The sequence below is a fragment of the Orbicella faveolata genome, unplaced genomic scaffold (assembly GCF_042242905.1).
Source record: "Orbicella faveolata isolate gen_17 unplaced genomic scaffold, um_ofav_v1 contig_12, whole genome shotgun sequence".
NCBI lineage: Eukaryota > Metazoa > Cnidaria > Anthozoa > Scleractinia > Merulinidae > Orbicella > Orbicella faveolata.
Window position 1 is genome coordinate 9656694 of NW_028301539.1, and position 15807 is coordinate 9672500.

The 15807-nt window shown below is 41.6% G+C and overlaps 1 protein-coding gene, 1 long non-coding RNA gene and 2 pseudogenes across 2 annotated transcripts in view; 1 reads left to right on the forward strand and 3 right to left on the reverse strand.

Annotated features, from left to right (window-relative positions):
* The first annotated feature begins 94 nt into the window (after nucleotides 1-94).
* Nucleotides 95-534, forward strand: LOC149116503 (uncharacterized). Its single transcript, XR_016205741.1, has 2 exons — nucleotides 95-235; nucleotides 355-534. It is a non-coding gene; the product is annotated as an uncharacterized LOC149116503 (long non-coding RNA).
* A 2261-nt stretch (nucleotides 535-2795) lies between these two features.
* On the reverse strand, nucleotides 2796-5558 carry LOC149116504 (uncharacterized; annotated as a pseudogene).
* Nucleotides 5559-5660: 102 nt separating this feature from the next.
* The window catches only part of LOC149116505 (uncharacterized), a 10201-nt gene continuing 54 nt past the window's right edge, over nucleotides 5661-15807 (reverse strand). Inside the window, exons 1-6 of the mRNA XM_089283697.1 lie at nucleotides 15692-15807; nucleotides 15500-15565; nucleotides 8977-9321; nucleotides 8455-8604; nucleotides 7483-7796; nucleotides 5661-6107 (exon numbers count right to left, since the gene is read on the reverse strand). The exon at nucleotides 15692-15807 is cut by the window's right edge and continues 54 nt beyond it. Of these exons, the coding sequence (XP_089139823.1) occupies nucleotides 5928-6107; nucleotides 7483-7796; nucleotides 8455-8604; nucleotides 8977-9286 (954 nt within the window). The 5' untranslated portion in view covers nucleotides 9287-9321; nucleotides 15500-15565; nucleotides 15692-15807 and the 3' untranslated portion in view covers nucleotides 5661-5927. The remainder of the gene's footprint in view (nucleotides 6108-7482; nucleotides 7797-8454; nucleotides 8605-8976; nucleotides 9322-15499; nucleotides 15566-15691) is intronic.
* On the reverse strand, nucleotides 9436-14265 carry LOC149116506 (uncharacterized; annotated as a pseudogene).

Below are 15807 nucleotides of genomic sequence, written 5' to 3' on the forward strand. Positions count from 1 at the left end.
TCGTCTGCGAGGAAGAAAGATGACACGTATTGCAAAAGTTCATTGATTAAATCCATTAAAGCCGCCAGTTGATCATTAGGGAGCTTACGAATCGACGACTTTTGCACGACGCCGCCGTTAGATTGCGTGGCATGCTCACTGCGCATGCGTTTCTGAGCACTTCCCAGCTTCGCGCCAAAGTCGACGACGTTGGTGAGAGCGATTTGCCGGCGTCTTGGAAACAGGAGGCCGTGAGGTTAGTTTTCAAAGTTTTCCCTCGATACTTCGGGTATTTTTGCCAGATAATTTAAGTATCACATTTGGGGCATGTCCTTGATGTTTGATTTTAATTTTATTTGCCTGTTTTCGTTCAAGAAACGACCTTCTACAGTGCCATGGCGAACGCTATGAGATCAACCAACACTGTAAGCGGTCAAAGCACGACACGGTGTGAATGAAAAGCAAATTGCTATATGAAAAATCTTTCATTTTAATCACGCTTCACTGAAATATAAGACATTTTTTGGTGTACAATGAATTTGAAAGGACTAAAAAGTTTTAGCATTCGTGTCGACAGTTAGAAACAAGGACTAGATAGCTCAACTAGAGAGCTAGGCGATTTTTCCTCTGTTGTTTTGAGTGGTCTTATAGCCAGCCTAATCTTTTAGAACCCAAATTTTTCTCGACGTACAGCTGCGCTTTCTTTTCTGCCATGCTAGCACATTTTGTTGGTCTGTCTTGAGTATTTTTTTTCTCGAGTTCCTGAGACAAAAAAAATTTGCCGGTCGCGCATAAACGTCGTCGCCTTTACTGCGAATCGTAAATTCAAATTTCTACAGGACGGCGACGCGAGACTATAAGGTGACCCAACGGCGCCGTCGTCCGAAAGTCGTCGATTCGTAAGCTCCGTATTTCCTTCGCACGCCGCCGCACAACAAACCGTTTTCCATTATCTCTGACCAGGCAAACAAATTATTAGAGCATATGCATTTGTAAAAGGCCGCAGGAAAACAGGCATAATTGCCGGCGTAGTCCATAAGAAACCAGTTTCCAATGAGCAGATGAGGAAACTGTTCGACTAAGCAAGCTCGAATCGGCCGAGAGCAAGAATCCCGCACAGCTACAGAGGACGACCTAGTTTTATCTCAGTCTCTTTTTTGGCCGACGACGACGAGAGAATCAACGACAGCTAGCGTCAACAATTCTGTCCTTGCGAAAAACACCTCAAGGAGTTGAGTGTTTTGAGCTGAACTGAAGTAAGCCCGGTTCTTTACCAGCCACGAAAAACCACCAGGGTGGCCTCGGAGATTCTGAAGATGAATCTGACGCTAAGATAATTTCTGTCCTTGACTCTAAAACTGACCAATAATGAGCTCCACACCTACAGCTCGAAATGCCAAGGCTTTCAAAGCAAGGGAATCCTGAGAGAGATCTTGTCGAGAATAATTTTGGCAGAACGTCTGTGTCACATGGCGATCAAAGTTTTCCGCAGCATTATTACGATGGCAATGTGCAAGTGCACAATTATTTGGCTCTTCTCCATGACTCGAACTCGAACGCTTTTCAAATTTTCTGGCCAAGGTTATATCTCCTTCATTTGATAGACGTGTCTTGAATTCTACTTGATTGCAATTTCATTCAGCAAATTCGTTTGCTTCGCTCTCAAATTTTTCATTCAACTAATTTTACAAACGGCGCGCATGTCATGTGATTTCCCACTTGTTGTTGTTTTTGTCACATCGACTTCCGGTCGTTTTGTAAAATTAAAACCCAATAAAATTAAGCTATATTTCCAAGAATACAAACGCACCGAATTTGATAAAACAATTATTCCATTCGCGCTTGTTGGATATGAGATTGGTTATAGCCAACTCGGCCCTACGGGCCTCGTTGGCTATTTACCATCTCATATCCAACGCGCGCTCATGGAATAATTGTTAATTATTCCCGTCTTATTAACCCACTAGAACGCTTGCCTCACGATGGCGGACGTCCATCAAGCAAATTGCACGATATTCTCAAAAACTCACCCCACAAAAGCAATTTTCATTTAAGAGCTGTTTTGGGCTGACAATACTTGAAGTACGGGTACCTAGTCCCTCATTCTCTGCGCCCCTGGGGATGCATTAGGCCGGGTAAGCTGAGGGCTACTTGCTCTAAGAAATCCACTGCACGATGAAAAGAAGCATGAGAATGCACAAACGCCCCAACTGCCGTAAATTAAAATGAAATCGGAATCGAAAATAATACTATAATAATTTGGCTCGCGTTTGCTTCAAGTCTATTTGTAGAACTTCTATCTTCTGCATATATATATCCTTTCTTTTTTGTGTGTGTGTCATTTTTTTTTTTTTTTTTTTTTAATTTCGGGATCAATTTGCAAGGCACAACGAAAGAAGGCACAAATTAACAGCGCCTGGTATCTTTCTTTGCTTCGAACAAAATAAAACACTACTACTACTACTACTACTACTACTGCTGCTGCTACTACTACTACTACTACTACTACTACTACTACTACTACTACTACTATTACTGCTACTGCTACTGCTACTGCTGCTGCTGCTGCTACTGCTACTGCTACTGCCACTGCTACTGCCACTGCTACTGCTGCTGCTACTGCTGCTGCTACTGCTGCTGCTACTGCTACTGCTACTACTGCTGCTACTGCTACTGCTACTGCTACTGCTACTGCTACTGCTACTGCTACTGCTACTGCTACTGCTACTGCTACTGCTACTGCTACTGCTACTGCTACTGCTACTGCTACTGCTACTGCTACTGCTACTGCTACTGCTACTGCTACTGCCACTGCTGCTGCTGCTACTGCTACTGCTGCTACTACTACCACTACTACTACTAATAATGCAATAAAGTATTGAAAAAATTATTCAGTTACGAGCTATAATAAGAAGACTGTATTAATCTCTTGTTATAAATGACATAAGATGAAAAACAATGTAATGGCTCAGCGTCCAGAGAATGTGACCAAAAAAAAAATTAACCTAATAAAAAAACTTGCTTTATGAGTAGTCTAAACATCGTATTAAGCACAATTAATGTCAACCACAAAAATTACAAACACTTCTTGGCTCGGTATTCCCGGCTTTGACTAGAGTTTCCCAGAAATGCGTTCTCGGTGCCTTGACGAATATTTGCATGCCTTTTTTCAATATCGTAAGTCAATGTCTGACAATTCTAAGTGGACTCTCCTAGAAGCTCGCGAACCTCTTAAGCAAAGTGGTGCTGATCTCAGCAACGCAAAAGACACTCTTGCCCTGATCCATGACATGGTAGTCGCATAGCTTTCGCCCTTCAACTAACTCAGCCAGTATATAATGGTATCAATTACATTCCACCGCCATTCTACTTATCGTGCTGAAAACTAACGACGTGAATGTAGCTTGCTCTACTTCTAATGCACGGCTAGTGTACTGGCGCTTCTCTGTTTCGTACTGCCTGGTCTGGATCCAAATCTCGATAGGAGTCTGCTTTCTGATGGCAAACTCTGACATCAAAGAAAAAAAGCCCACCTCCGCCTCTCCCAGAATCCCCTAGCAACTATATCCAGCCGCGTATTAGGGGCGGTGTTGGCTCCCCTATTCAACTCTTCTCCTGTAATGTCTTGCAAAACTGGTTCGGTTTCGACACCATTGCATACCATACGAAGCAGTTCCGCCTCCAAATCGCTCAGTTCATTATGGCGTTGGATGATAAATCCGCCCCGTTTGCATATCATAGCGTGATCCACATTGAAGATGTCCCTGCAAACACAAACAGAGGGCGTATCAGGAACTTCCAAGTCATACCTGAGCTTTACAGCGTCTTAAAACTCACTCTAGTTTAAATCAAATGCCATATTTCTAATTGCCAAAACAGTAAGCAAACTAGAAGCACCTTTCTGAGTGGCAAGGTTGAGAGCTCTCAAAGTTTTCCCAGAAATCGAGCCCTTTACCTCATCAAGTTTTTCCTTCAGATACTGATTCTTCACTTGTCGCATCTCCCTTTGCACAGCGTGTATTTCATTTTCCTCCTGTGGCTCAAGCGCTCGTGATTTTTTTTTGTTGGGTTAGTGGACCAGAGATATTAGCTGATGCTGCATACTCTAAGGCTGCTGTTTGGCTCGGCTTTATTAGTCCCATGCCTCCCATTCCATTCTCACTGGCAGCGCCTGCAGCTCACATTCAGCTTGTGTACAATAATTGTGACCTGTAATGGACGGTGTTAGGGCATCAGCTATTGCCCTCTCCAGAGGTGCAAGTGGATCTTCTATATCAGGCAGAGTTCTGAGAAAGTACGTCCAGCGGTGCTTTAATCCAAAAGTGAACGCTGCGTAGCAAACCTGGGGCTGCGACAGAGCAAGGTCAGCCAATTTTGTCACCTGCCCCAGCCATTCTTCGACTTTACCGTGAACGTACTGCTCAAGATAGGACCTGGAGCCCAGCGCCGCACTCTGATGCTTCCGTACTTCTGTGGTGATGTTAATTGCTGTTTCTTCAAAGATGCTCTTAGCGGTCTCCTCCTTATCAACAAGCCGGCGTTTCCAGCATTAGGATAGCATCCTAAGTCCGGTCCAGCCATAGTCAGCTCGTCCCACCACACCCTGATGTTCTGTAGTGATCCACACCCTGTCGCATCACCTGCAAACCAGCATTGTTTGGCTTGATTCGCTGCCTGTAGACGAGAAATGAGCGGCTGTAGACTGAGGGCATACATACACATTGCTAAGGGATCGCCTTGCGTAGTACCCTCCGCAGAAATGAGCTCTTTAACCCCCGTTACAAATAGTCGTGCTTGATCTTGGTAGGTATTGATCGCAAATGTAGCTAACGCTGGACAAAGAACCCTAATATTATGAAGGGCGGGGACTCGGTTTAGTGTAATGAAGGCGTTTGACGCATCCACCAGCAGCACTGCATCGGTTTCCTCGTGCTGGAATAAACTGTTCATTGCGTGCACTGTTGCCTCACTCCGGGATTTGTGTCCAGCGCAAACCTGAAGCGAGCCACTCGACTCTAGTATACCTTGTTTCGTCACCTTTGTCACGCACTTTCCAATAATTCTTCTAATTACTTCGCCCACTCCTATTGACTGACCGTTACACCTATTCAGCAGGATAAGACGACTCGTTAGAATCGGCTGAATAGTTGCGGAGTCAATGTATTCTGTACACAATCGGCGGGTCAGAGTTGCGAGAGCGTCGCACAAATTAGGGCCAGACTTCTTGAATGACTTGCTAGCAAAGGATCCTTTGAAAAACAATTGCATCTACATTCCAGGGACCTCCAGTGCCTTTAGTTCTTAGTGCCGCTTCTCTAATCATCTCGCCGGTGATCTCATTATAAGCTGGCTCCTGCACCACCTCAACTGTACCAGTTATAGGTTTGTAAATTATTATTATTTGTAGAGTAAAGCAGTTTACCACCATGAACAATGTAATTGCAATGATTCAAAGCTTGCAAATTAAGAGATACTGACTTAGAGAAGCGATTTTGCGTTCAAATCTTTGTTCAATATAACATCCAACCTGCGCTCTCGGCATTTATTTCTCATATGATAACATTAAACATGCAGACAAACTAAATTTTTGAGGGAAATATTAACAACCTAGAAAAAATCTCATTGGCTGGAAACCGAGAGAGCGAACTCACTCTACTGGGAAGAATAAACATTGATAAAACTTTAGTTTTGTCTAAGTTTATTTACAGTGCATCTTTACTCACTATCAACAGGCATTTTGTGAAAGAAATCGACAGGATATCCAACAATCTTATATGGGAAGGTAAACCAGCAAAAGTGGAAAGAAGTCCCGTTATTAGTAAAAAAAAAAAAAACCAAAAAAACATGGAGGACTTAAAATGCTAGACTTCGGGATTATGCGCAAAGCGCTCAAAGTCGCGTGGACCGATCGGTTAATTAAGCGCTACTCGCTTAGTAGAATATAACATTCAATCCTCAACCTTATCACAAACAATGTCATCTTTGAGATCATCAAAGTTAATGTGACCCCACCCGTCAGAGCTGACATCAATGAGCCTGACTCGAGCATGTTTACCAATAAAGTCTTGGACGTCCCAGCTGCTAAGATTCATTGTCTCCAGGCAGTTTCCAGTCTCGTTTCTCACAACCTAAAATAGAAACAGAGATGAATTTCCAGGTCACAAGGAAAGTAATCAAATTGAAATCTACTTGATCAGTATTTAATTTTGATGACCGTTCATAATTCTTGAGTACATCAATCAATCAATCAATCAATCAATCAATCAATCTATCAATCTATCTATCTATCTATCAATCAAACAATTAGTCAATCAATCAATAACTTTATTTATTATATAAACACTAATGAAATACCAGGATTTCTCCTTTTACTAAAGAATCATATCTTCATCCCCCGCAGTAAAGATACTATTTTTATCGTTCACGTGTGAGGATATTGGTGTCGCCATGGTTACTAACATGATAATCGTTTAAACTGAACTTAGATGTGTTGCTGTGTTATCGAAACATTATCGGATCTTCCTCGGATATCTTCGGTTATCTTGGGAAATTTTCGGAAACGTTTGTCTGGCCTTCGGACAACTTTTGGAGAATCTTCGTAAATCTTCGTTAAGTGTTCGGAAATCTTCGGAAAATCGTAAAAAAAATCGTCATTAGAATGTGTATATAATAAACAGAATATTACATGCCCGCTTGTTGATACAAATTTTATCTTCTCGTGTTCAACTTGATATCTCACGAGTTCGCTGCGCTCACTCGTGAGACATCGAGTTGATCACTCGAAGACAAAATTCGTATCCACGCGCGGGCATGTAATATCCTTTATTACAGTGTCGAAAATATCTAGGAGAGGGTAAACTAGACCCTTTACTAAACAAGTACACTTAAAAAGAAATAATAAGTTACCTACACGGCAACCACACCCTATAATTCCTATTCTACTCATATAGAACTATAGTTTCTCGTGAAGTGTTTTTGAAAAATTGAATGTGGTTTAGCGTTGTCTGTACTCTTATCAACAACGATATGCGTCATCAGAGTGGTCAAATTAAAATGTTGTGGACTCAAGAGACGCACCCGAGTGAGTCCATAAGAGTCGATAAGAGTACAGACAACGTTAAACCATATTTGATTTGTTTCTTACCACAATATCAACGTCAAAGAAAACGTTTTTTTTTTTCAGAGCGTGACACATTGACGCAAACAACGTGACACTTTACCACAATTGCTACTTATCTCGCAATCTGATTGGCTTATTTGCCGTTGTCGATAAGGGTCTAGACAACACTGCTCGCGTCAATGTGTCACGCAATGCCTTTTTCAGCTCGCGCTCTGAAAGAAACATTTTCTTTGACGTTGATATTGTGGCTGCGCCTCCTGAGTCTACAACAGTTTGACCACTGTGATGACCTGTATCGTTGTCGATAAGAGTACAGACCACGTTAAACCACATTCGATTTGTTAATTCCACAAGGGGCTTGAGACGATCCAATAAATTCTCACCATGTTGTCGACCACTAGTTCTGCGCGAACGACAGTCATATTACAGCCTCCACCGATTAGAAACGAGATCTTTTTACCAATAATACGAAAACGCGGGGATGTAAGAGTTCCTATGGGTCCGTCTCCTTGAATGGCTCCTGCCTTTGCCGCTTTGGAAGGCCTGTTCTCGTATCCCCCTATCCACCAGTCCCCCTGGTGTTTGGAAGGCTCTCTATTACGGGCAGTAGGGTTGTCACCAAGAGTTGGTTGATTATCAAACACTGAACCAGTCCTTTCCCAACCACCAATCCCATGCTCGAAGTCGAAGTTGCAAGCTGTGCATATATGAGAAAGAAGAGAGAGGAGTGATGAGCATTTTTTAGGTTTGATATAACCGTTCTGATATAAGTGTCTGGGCATTTTTTCGACAAATGATTCGAAGCTTTAGTGGCCGGCAAATGTAAGATGTGCTTTTTATTTTAGAAAACCCGCATGTCCAAACATTTCATCTCCGACCCCGTCTACTCTCGCATTTTGTTGACTGGTCAACATTGTTGAGCCTCTGCGGGAGGTTGGGGGGTGGGGGGGGGGGGGGGCGTGGTTGGGCTTTCTGTGGCCTTCCCCAGTAAATGCATCGACTCCAAGACATTTAAGTCACGTGCCAAATGTTCCTTGACAAATTTTAGGCTCAAAGTTTGACGACTTTAACGTGAAGGCTGTTTAAGTAAGAAAAGTTTGAAATCAGCCTGCGGGCCTAATCTTTGATTCTTTGTGTCCACCTCCATCTGGGTCCGCCCCCAGGCTTAGAGCGAATCACGAATCCTTAATTTCTAAACTACTTATAGGAACAACGCATGGAGTAAACAAGGAACCTGTTATACTCAAAGAAATATCCAGAAGTTTAAATCTATTTGACACAATCCACAGCAAAAGTCCGCAGGTAGCTATACTCAAAACATCACACAACTGACATTAAAGCTGACTGTCAATCACCTTCTAAGTTCATGTCGCAATAAACCAAAACTGCCGTTCCATTTCCGTTTGGATCAAGCCAATACTTGCTGCTAATGGTGCCTTTTCCTTCGCTCGACCTAATTTCCTGACACGAATGCGCTGGGAGCTCTGGAATAGAACCCAGAGGCACTTGAATCAAGAAAAGAAATAACATATTACAAAATTCACCAAGTATATCGTGGTTTCTTTATTAATAAGTGTTTCTGTTCAACGACGGCCTGTAAGCTGATAGCTGCATGCGGAAATTTTATGTTCCACACGAAACTAAAAAAAAAAAAAAAACAGAAACAATTTTTTTAAGGAGTAAACGAAAGTTGATGTTCTTACTTATGGTTCGCTTTTTCCCCACTAATGAGCTCCGTGGGAAGTTTTCATTTTAAGGATATTACAACTTGACGTTTTCCAAGAAATGCCATTAAAACGCGCCTTAAACTTTGGGTAGGCCTCTGTTTCTCAAAAGCGTCTGTACGTGCTAAAGCTTTCTGATAACTTTGTACATACCCCGATTGCTCAAGCGTTGTAAGTAAACACGTGCCGGGTCTGAGCGGAAATGTTCAGATCTTGCCTCCTTGGTGCGGTTATTCAATTCGCACGAATTTTCCCCTACGACGTAGTTATAGCTTTGACAGGTGAGTTCTCTTTCACAGCTGATGTCACACTCGTGAAAGGCTCTTACGGGAAATTTTTTGAAGACGAATCCTTGCAGAGCCATCCCATTTATGCTCTGTTCCTCTCTGCATTGGTCACCAGCAGATACGCAGTCCAAAAAGAAGCCGGCGAAGAAGAAGGAACATGGAACAATCCACAGCATTTTCCTGGTCTATCAATTTGTAACTGTAGGAGAGACTAATCAAAATATAAAATTAATAAGTTAAGAATGACATTCACCAAACTCAAGGCATCGCTTTCAATTTCTAATATTAATGAAAAAATAGGTCCACAATGCGAACGTGTGGGCTTATGTAGTTTTATTCCATTCGGTTGGAGTGTTGTTTTTAAATATTACTATCTGGGAGTTGAATAGTTCTTTATTTAGCTCTTAATTAGTCCCAATGGACATGACACAACAACAACCTTTCTTCATTTTGCCTTATTTTGTCCAGCATGTTGTGCCTTGTCCCATGTGAGTTTTAACTTTTCTGAGCTCGGCACTGTTTACACATGTCAAGTAAACTTATACATGTAATTTACGTTGGTTTGCTGCTGTAATGAATGAGCCAGTTACATGATAACATCAACAACTGAGTCCCACATACACCTTGTTTATGGCGTTGAAGTGTATTGCAGTTCTAACAAGCTCTTGCCATGACTGTAAAAAAAAAATGTTGCATGCTGAATACACACAGAATGTGGTTTCTTTTGTTGATAGCCCAGCAATAAAATGGTACCAGATGAGGTAAAATCAACCGGTACTGTAAGTGCAGTAAAAACAAAACAATATTGTTGATACACTTCCTTGTTAGCTTTCAGCGATGATGGCTTCTGAACTAAAATCGCTGTGCAGTCAATAACAACTTTAAGATCAGGAAACGTTGAAAATTGCTCCGCGTTGCCAAGATCATCCCAGTGGTCGGGCATTCGGCACAGTTCATAGAGATGAAAGTACAAAATGTCAATCCAAGTTGTAAAGATCCTGCTTACAATTGATTCACCCAGATGATTTCCGAGGGCTAAGTCTGCTAAAGGAAGTCCACAACGCAGACGAATTAGGACCATAAAAAAAAATCTTCCTCTTGCGTGAGTTTGGCCTAAGGATCTCTTTTTACAGGAAAGGGTAATTTCGATTCCATTTCAGAACCTCGCCAGTTTTTGTTTGCTTGGAGAGCCACAGAGCCAGATAATCGAAAAGGACTTTGATAGTAGCATAGCTGGGCAGCCCAATGAAACATTGGAACCTCTTGTCGTCGTCGTTTATGCTCTTTAAAGTCAGACATCTAGTTCTAAGCTCATTGTTTTCTTCATCCAGGGAGGTCACTTTTTGATACAAGGCAGACATTTCATCTACAATTAACTTGTCCACCGTTAACGACTACGGATCGACTTGACCTCTACAGTAGTCGTGAGCTTTCAAGCTATGATGAGAAGGTAAACATGACCCCAAGTCTTGTGATCTTCTACGGTTGGTTGTGATTGTTTTGGTCTTCCTCTGACTTCACTTTCCTAAAACAGGAATAAAAATGTTACTTCTATGTTAAACTACGTGTAGGCTAACTTTAAAAGCACTGTAAGAGCTTTTCTGTGTGTAATCAGTCAGTCAATCAATCAAAGTAAAATTATCATAAAAATTGTCATACAATTTTTAAGTAATTGGAGTAATTAGATCGATATTTTACTCACCTGTGCTACATGTTGCTTCCTTTGGTTGGATTTGGAGATAATTATTTCTGCAGTATCGCTCTTCAAACTGTTTCTACTCCTTCGTGGAGTCTTGGAAACACTATGCGCATGCTCTGGCTGTGACTAAATATCGATGGAACATATCCTTCGGCTTTTGGATCGTCTGACTTAACACCACCAACAAAGTGCTCAGAACAAATTCGAGGGTTATCGGCCGGAGTGAAGTTCTCGCGTTCAATTCTTTTCAGGGATAAATCTCTCGGAATTCTATAGAAATGTAGTTTAGGATTTCTCTTGCGGTTATTTGAGAAGCCATGAGCAGAACAAAAGACTTTTTTCCCTCCATCATCACAGGCGGGGCAAATTTACTGAATGCTGATTGGCTGAGACAGAGGGCATTTTTTCTTAATCAGGAGGGCACTTTTGGTCAGATGACCTGTACTTCTTTAAAAGTTCTATTTTGATTCGTTTTTGTTAATCTGCACCTCTTTTGTTTTTAGGGCTAGGGGCATTGTTTGTGTAGTTTCGTTTGGCCAATCATGAAGACCCTTGTAAACGGCCGTTACAGGTTGCTTTTGGTAATCAAGAGGGCATGATAACTTGATGCTGACTGGTTAAGCACGCCTGCATTAAGTTGTTTTCCCGCTTCAAACAGATTTTGAAAATGAATGTCAGAAACGCATTGCTTCTGAGTTTGATTTAACGCAGTTACTTCATCTTAACATGAAAGAAAATCGAAATGCAGCAAAGCGCAGTCTTTTGGTGGAAAAGCAAAGGATTTTTCCATTCAAAAATGTATTGATTTGCAGCCTGACAAAAGTTGAGTAGGGATGGCTGTTGTCGCACGAAGCATATAGTTACAGAACTTCGTGGCTGCCAAACTGAAAGTTAATTTCTTCGGTTTGCTTCGGTTCGCCTTTTTAGTAACACAGGTCACTTTATCGGCGTTAAAAAAAGAACGTAAATTTTGTTGGTTCGTTAAGTTTACGCGGTGGAAAGGAGAGTTTTGGATTCAAGAAGTTATAAGAGCTCGTTTGGACACTTATTTGCGTCTTTCATCGATCGATTAAGTAGTTTTATTATATGGCTTTGGCTTGTGGCCGATATAACGCGCGCTCTGATTGGTTAATTGTCACTGAATTGTAGGGCATTATTCTCCCGTAATGCCCCGGGCCGATTACGGATTATGCAAATTAGGAAGAGCCCGGCTCGGAAAATTCAAGCGCATTGAAACGATGAAAGCCGATTAAAAACAGTAAGAGAAGTAAATTTAATTCCGAGTAGCTAAAAGTTTAGGGATTTTTCCTTAATAAAATTTACATAGAAGTCGTTTTTGACTTACCGGTAACGTTGGCGAGCACTAGTGAAAAACAATCAAAGTTTGCCGAGTGTCGAGTAAAGCTAAAATCGCTAAGTGAAAGACACCATCGGCAGATCTGTCATGCATCCTGAGCAGAACACCACGAAGAAACTTGTTATCATCTTAGACTCAGCAATTACCGAAGTATTGAACTCCGTCAAAGTTCTCATCAAATAGATTCCCTCGCTTTGACACAAGCAAGTGTAAATCAGCTTCCAGGATCATCAGATGTAAACAATCGGGCGGTTTCTGTCGGTAGCAGTGTTTCTGATAACTGCAGACGTTCACAAGGCTTGAAAAGTTCATCCATAAATCCCAGAATGAAGAAGGCGAAGATATGTTGTCGAAAGCGAATGCGAAGATCGAGTTAAGCTTATTTTGAGCAGTGCATTCTGAAGAATTAGTATTTTCTTTCACCGAAAGACGGTTGGTTTGGACAATTTTGAAGCACTTGCTGTCTTTTCTATATGCGTTGACGTTTCGCCACAAGAGTCGGAAAAACTCCCCCATCAACTTGTGGTACCACGATACTAAAATACGTTTTTGAGGCTGTGACAGTCACTTCTCCCGTAAAGAAATGAGTGTTTTTAACGGAATACGTAATACAGTGGTGAAGTTCACTGACTGTGTAGTTTTGCCCTAGGTTAGAGACGATGAATGAATCGGTAAACGCGCGCGTCGCCGGATGTAAATTGACGACTTCCGCTCGAATGATTTTTTTTTCTTTATTGATGAGCCATATAATAAACAACTTAATAACCTCGACCGTTCGATCGTTACGGGAAAATCTCAAACCTCGGCCTACCGTATTGACCTCGCTATCGCTCGGTCAATACGGCAAGGCCTCAGTTTGAGATTTTCCCGTAACGACCTCACTCTCGGTTATTAAGTAGTTATTAACCGTTGCAAGTTTCGCAAAACAGCTGAATAAAATAAAATTGCTTAAAGTTACGTTTTATTTGTAAAGAAATTGCTTTGAGTGAATTGAACTTGATGTGTTTTGCTTACTATTATAGCAGGTTTTCCTCGTTCTACTGCTGGCCTGTTCTTAAATGACAACCGGCAACCTGTTTACTCGACTATAAGGCCTCAATTGAAAGTTTTCCTTTGTACAGAATTTTGCCCTTTTTGTGATAAACAAGTAATCGCAAGCGCCCTCGGGCAATTTAGGATTAATTCCACTTGTAGGCAAAGTTTTCCAAATTGCCCTCGACCAGGCAATTTTGTTAAAACTTTGAAAATACGCGTGAAGTTAATCCTTAATTGCCCTCGGGCCCATGCGATTACATATCCTAACCAACAGTAGACTACAAGTAATCCCTCTTTCCCTTAGTCCGTCGAGCGTGACGCGAAAGAAAACCGCGAGAAAAAAATGGCCACGCGAACTCCTGGGGCCGAGAAGTAGGCGAAACGAGGGACTACTGCCTGAGCCAGGGAGTTTGACTTTCAACGGCCGAGTGATTTTTCGGTGTACATTTTAAATTTCATTACACATATCCAATAGGATTCGTCGTCTTGATGTCCTCTCGTTATCGCCTGTTGTCAATAACCCCGGGAGATGTCTTGACTAAAATCGCTCTTCTGTTCACTTCAAGTAACGAGGCAAAACTATGCCGTGTGTTCGTTAAGCGAAACTGCTAAAGACGTTTTGAAAAGAAAGCGACAAACGAGTCATGATCATCTTGTAGCGATTTTCTGCCGTGTTTGTAGGTTTAAATTTAAAAATTATTGCGAAATTTTCAAAAGAAGAGTTTAAACCGAGAATTTACATATGTATTTGACATAGGAGATCATTCAACTGCGGTGAAATGTTTGCCGATTGCACCGGAAAGTTTAAAGTGAATGTCTGGTTTCAAGTGAAATTCCGGTTCAATCTTTCAGATGGACGGCAGAAAGGCCAAGCTCAGTCAATTCATATTTACGGAATTGTTCTTCGATGATGCTGTTGACATGGTGTTGAGCGGCGAATTCACTAACGCGCTCGCATTTGGGTTCGAGGCTAAAAGCTTTGCCAAACAAAACACTTGATAAATTTTACTCTTTCCATAGCCTGTTGGCGGAATCGTAAGAACATCACGGCCTGTGAGACGCATTTCCGACGCTTTGATTTGCTCCGGTTCCAAAGCAGCGAGATAAACATTCCAGCAAGACGTGACACATATCTCGAATGTTGACAACGTGTTGTCAACACTCTTAACATAAGCCAATCATATTTTTGCGTTTTGAGCGCAACGCAAAATTCAAACTCCCTGGCTTGGGTGGTAGTCCCTCCTTTCGCGCGCTTCTCGACCCCAGGATTTCAGACGGCCATTTTTTCCTCGCGGTTTATTTACGGACTCGCTCGACGGACTAAGCGAGAGAGGGGCTACTCATAGTCTAAACAAACAGCGATTTCGCACACAAGACAAACCAATATGGTGGCAACTGAATACAAGCTACACTCCAAGGCGCAAAGCATTATGGGTCATGTGCAAGTAGAGAATGAATTGATACTCCAGCTAATAGTTTGACAGAGACATGCAGCCTTGGTTTATAGCGTCCTTCTTTGATATTGTACATCCATGTTATGGTCAATTGACACCTGCCAAAACAAGGTATCCGCCGACCAGTATAACCTGACCATACCGCGGGATCAAGTTTAGACCTCGTTGAGGTCACGTGTTTTTTTTTAAGTTGACTGCTGATTATGTGCTGGTTTTCGTCTGGATCGTGTGCTCATGTCAGGTTAACTTGTTACAATCAGAGCCTGGTTGTTCGAAAGCCGGTTAGCGCTAGCCAGGATTAAAAGTAGACCAAAATACTAATTTCTCTTGTATAAAAGTAGTTTTCACTGTTTATGTTTTAGTAGTTTGAGACTATTCAAACTCTAAACAAAACAAACAATATAAACAAAAAACCTAACAGTGCTTGTTTTCGTCTGGATCGTGTACTTATGTCACGTTAACTTCTCGTAATCAGGTCCAAATTGTTCGGAAGCCGGCTATTGCTAACCCAGGATTAAAAGTTAACCGAAGTATAAATAATTTTTCTTGTAGACAAATGTTTTTCAATTCACTGCTTCTTGTGTTGTGTAGTTTGAGATTTTTCAAACTCAAAACAGAAGGCCAAACAATGAATAGAAAGTCTCACCGCAATGCCGGCAACAAAACTCAAATAAAAATTCTCGTTTATCCTGGGTTAGCTTAATCGGGCTTTGAACATCTCGGCCTAGGAGCTCTGCTTTTACACTTAGCTAAATCAATATATTGGCTGAGAGGTAAGAAGATCCTTGCACCAGCGTTAGAATCGGATCGTCCTTCTTTTATGTCAGCAGCCCGATACACTAACCTTTCTGCTGTCTGAATTTCACCGATTTGTATGAGATCAAGAAAAAAGATCCGGAATTGTGGACTCCTGTGTAATAAAATATAAAATATATTAAAAGAAATGCAGCCCGAATATAAAAAGACAGTGTCTCAACCTCCGTCTGGATAAAGTTGTTTTCTAGTTTCAGTAAATAGCAGAATTACTCTCCAGTACCTCGATGAAAGATAGCCACTGTCCTAGATACTGTGAAAGTCTTGTATATATTGAATTGCTTGCAATCTCTCAACCTGTTAATGAGCATAAACATCTCCACCAGCTGCATTAAGTTG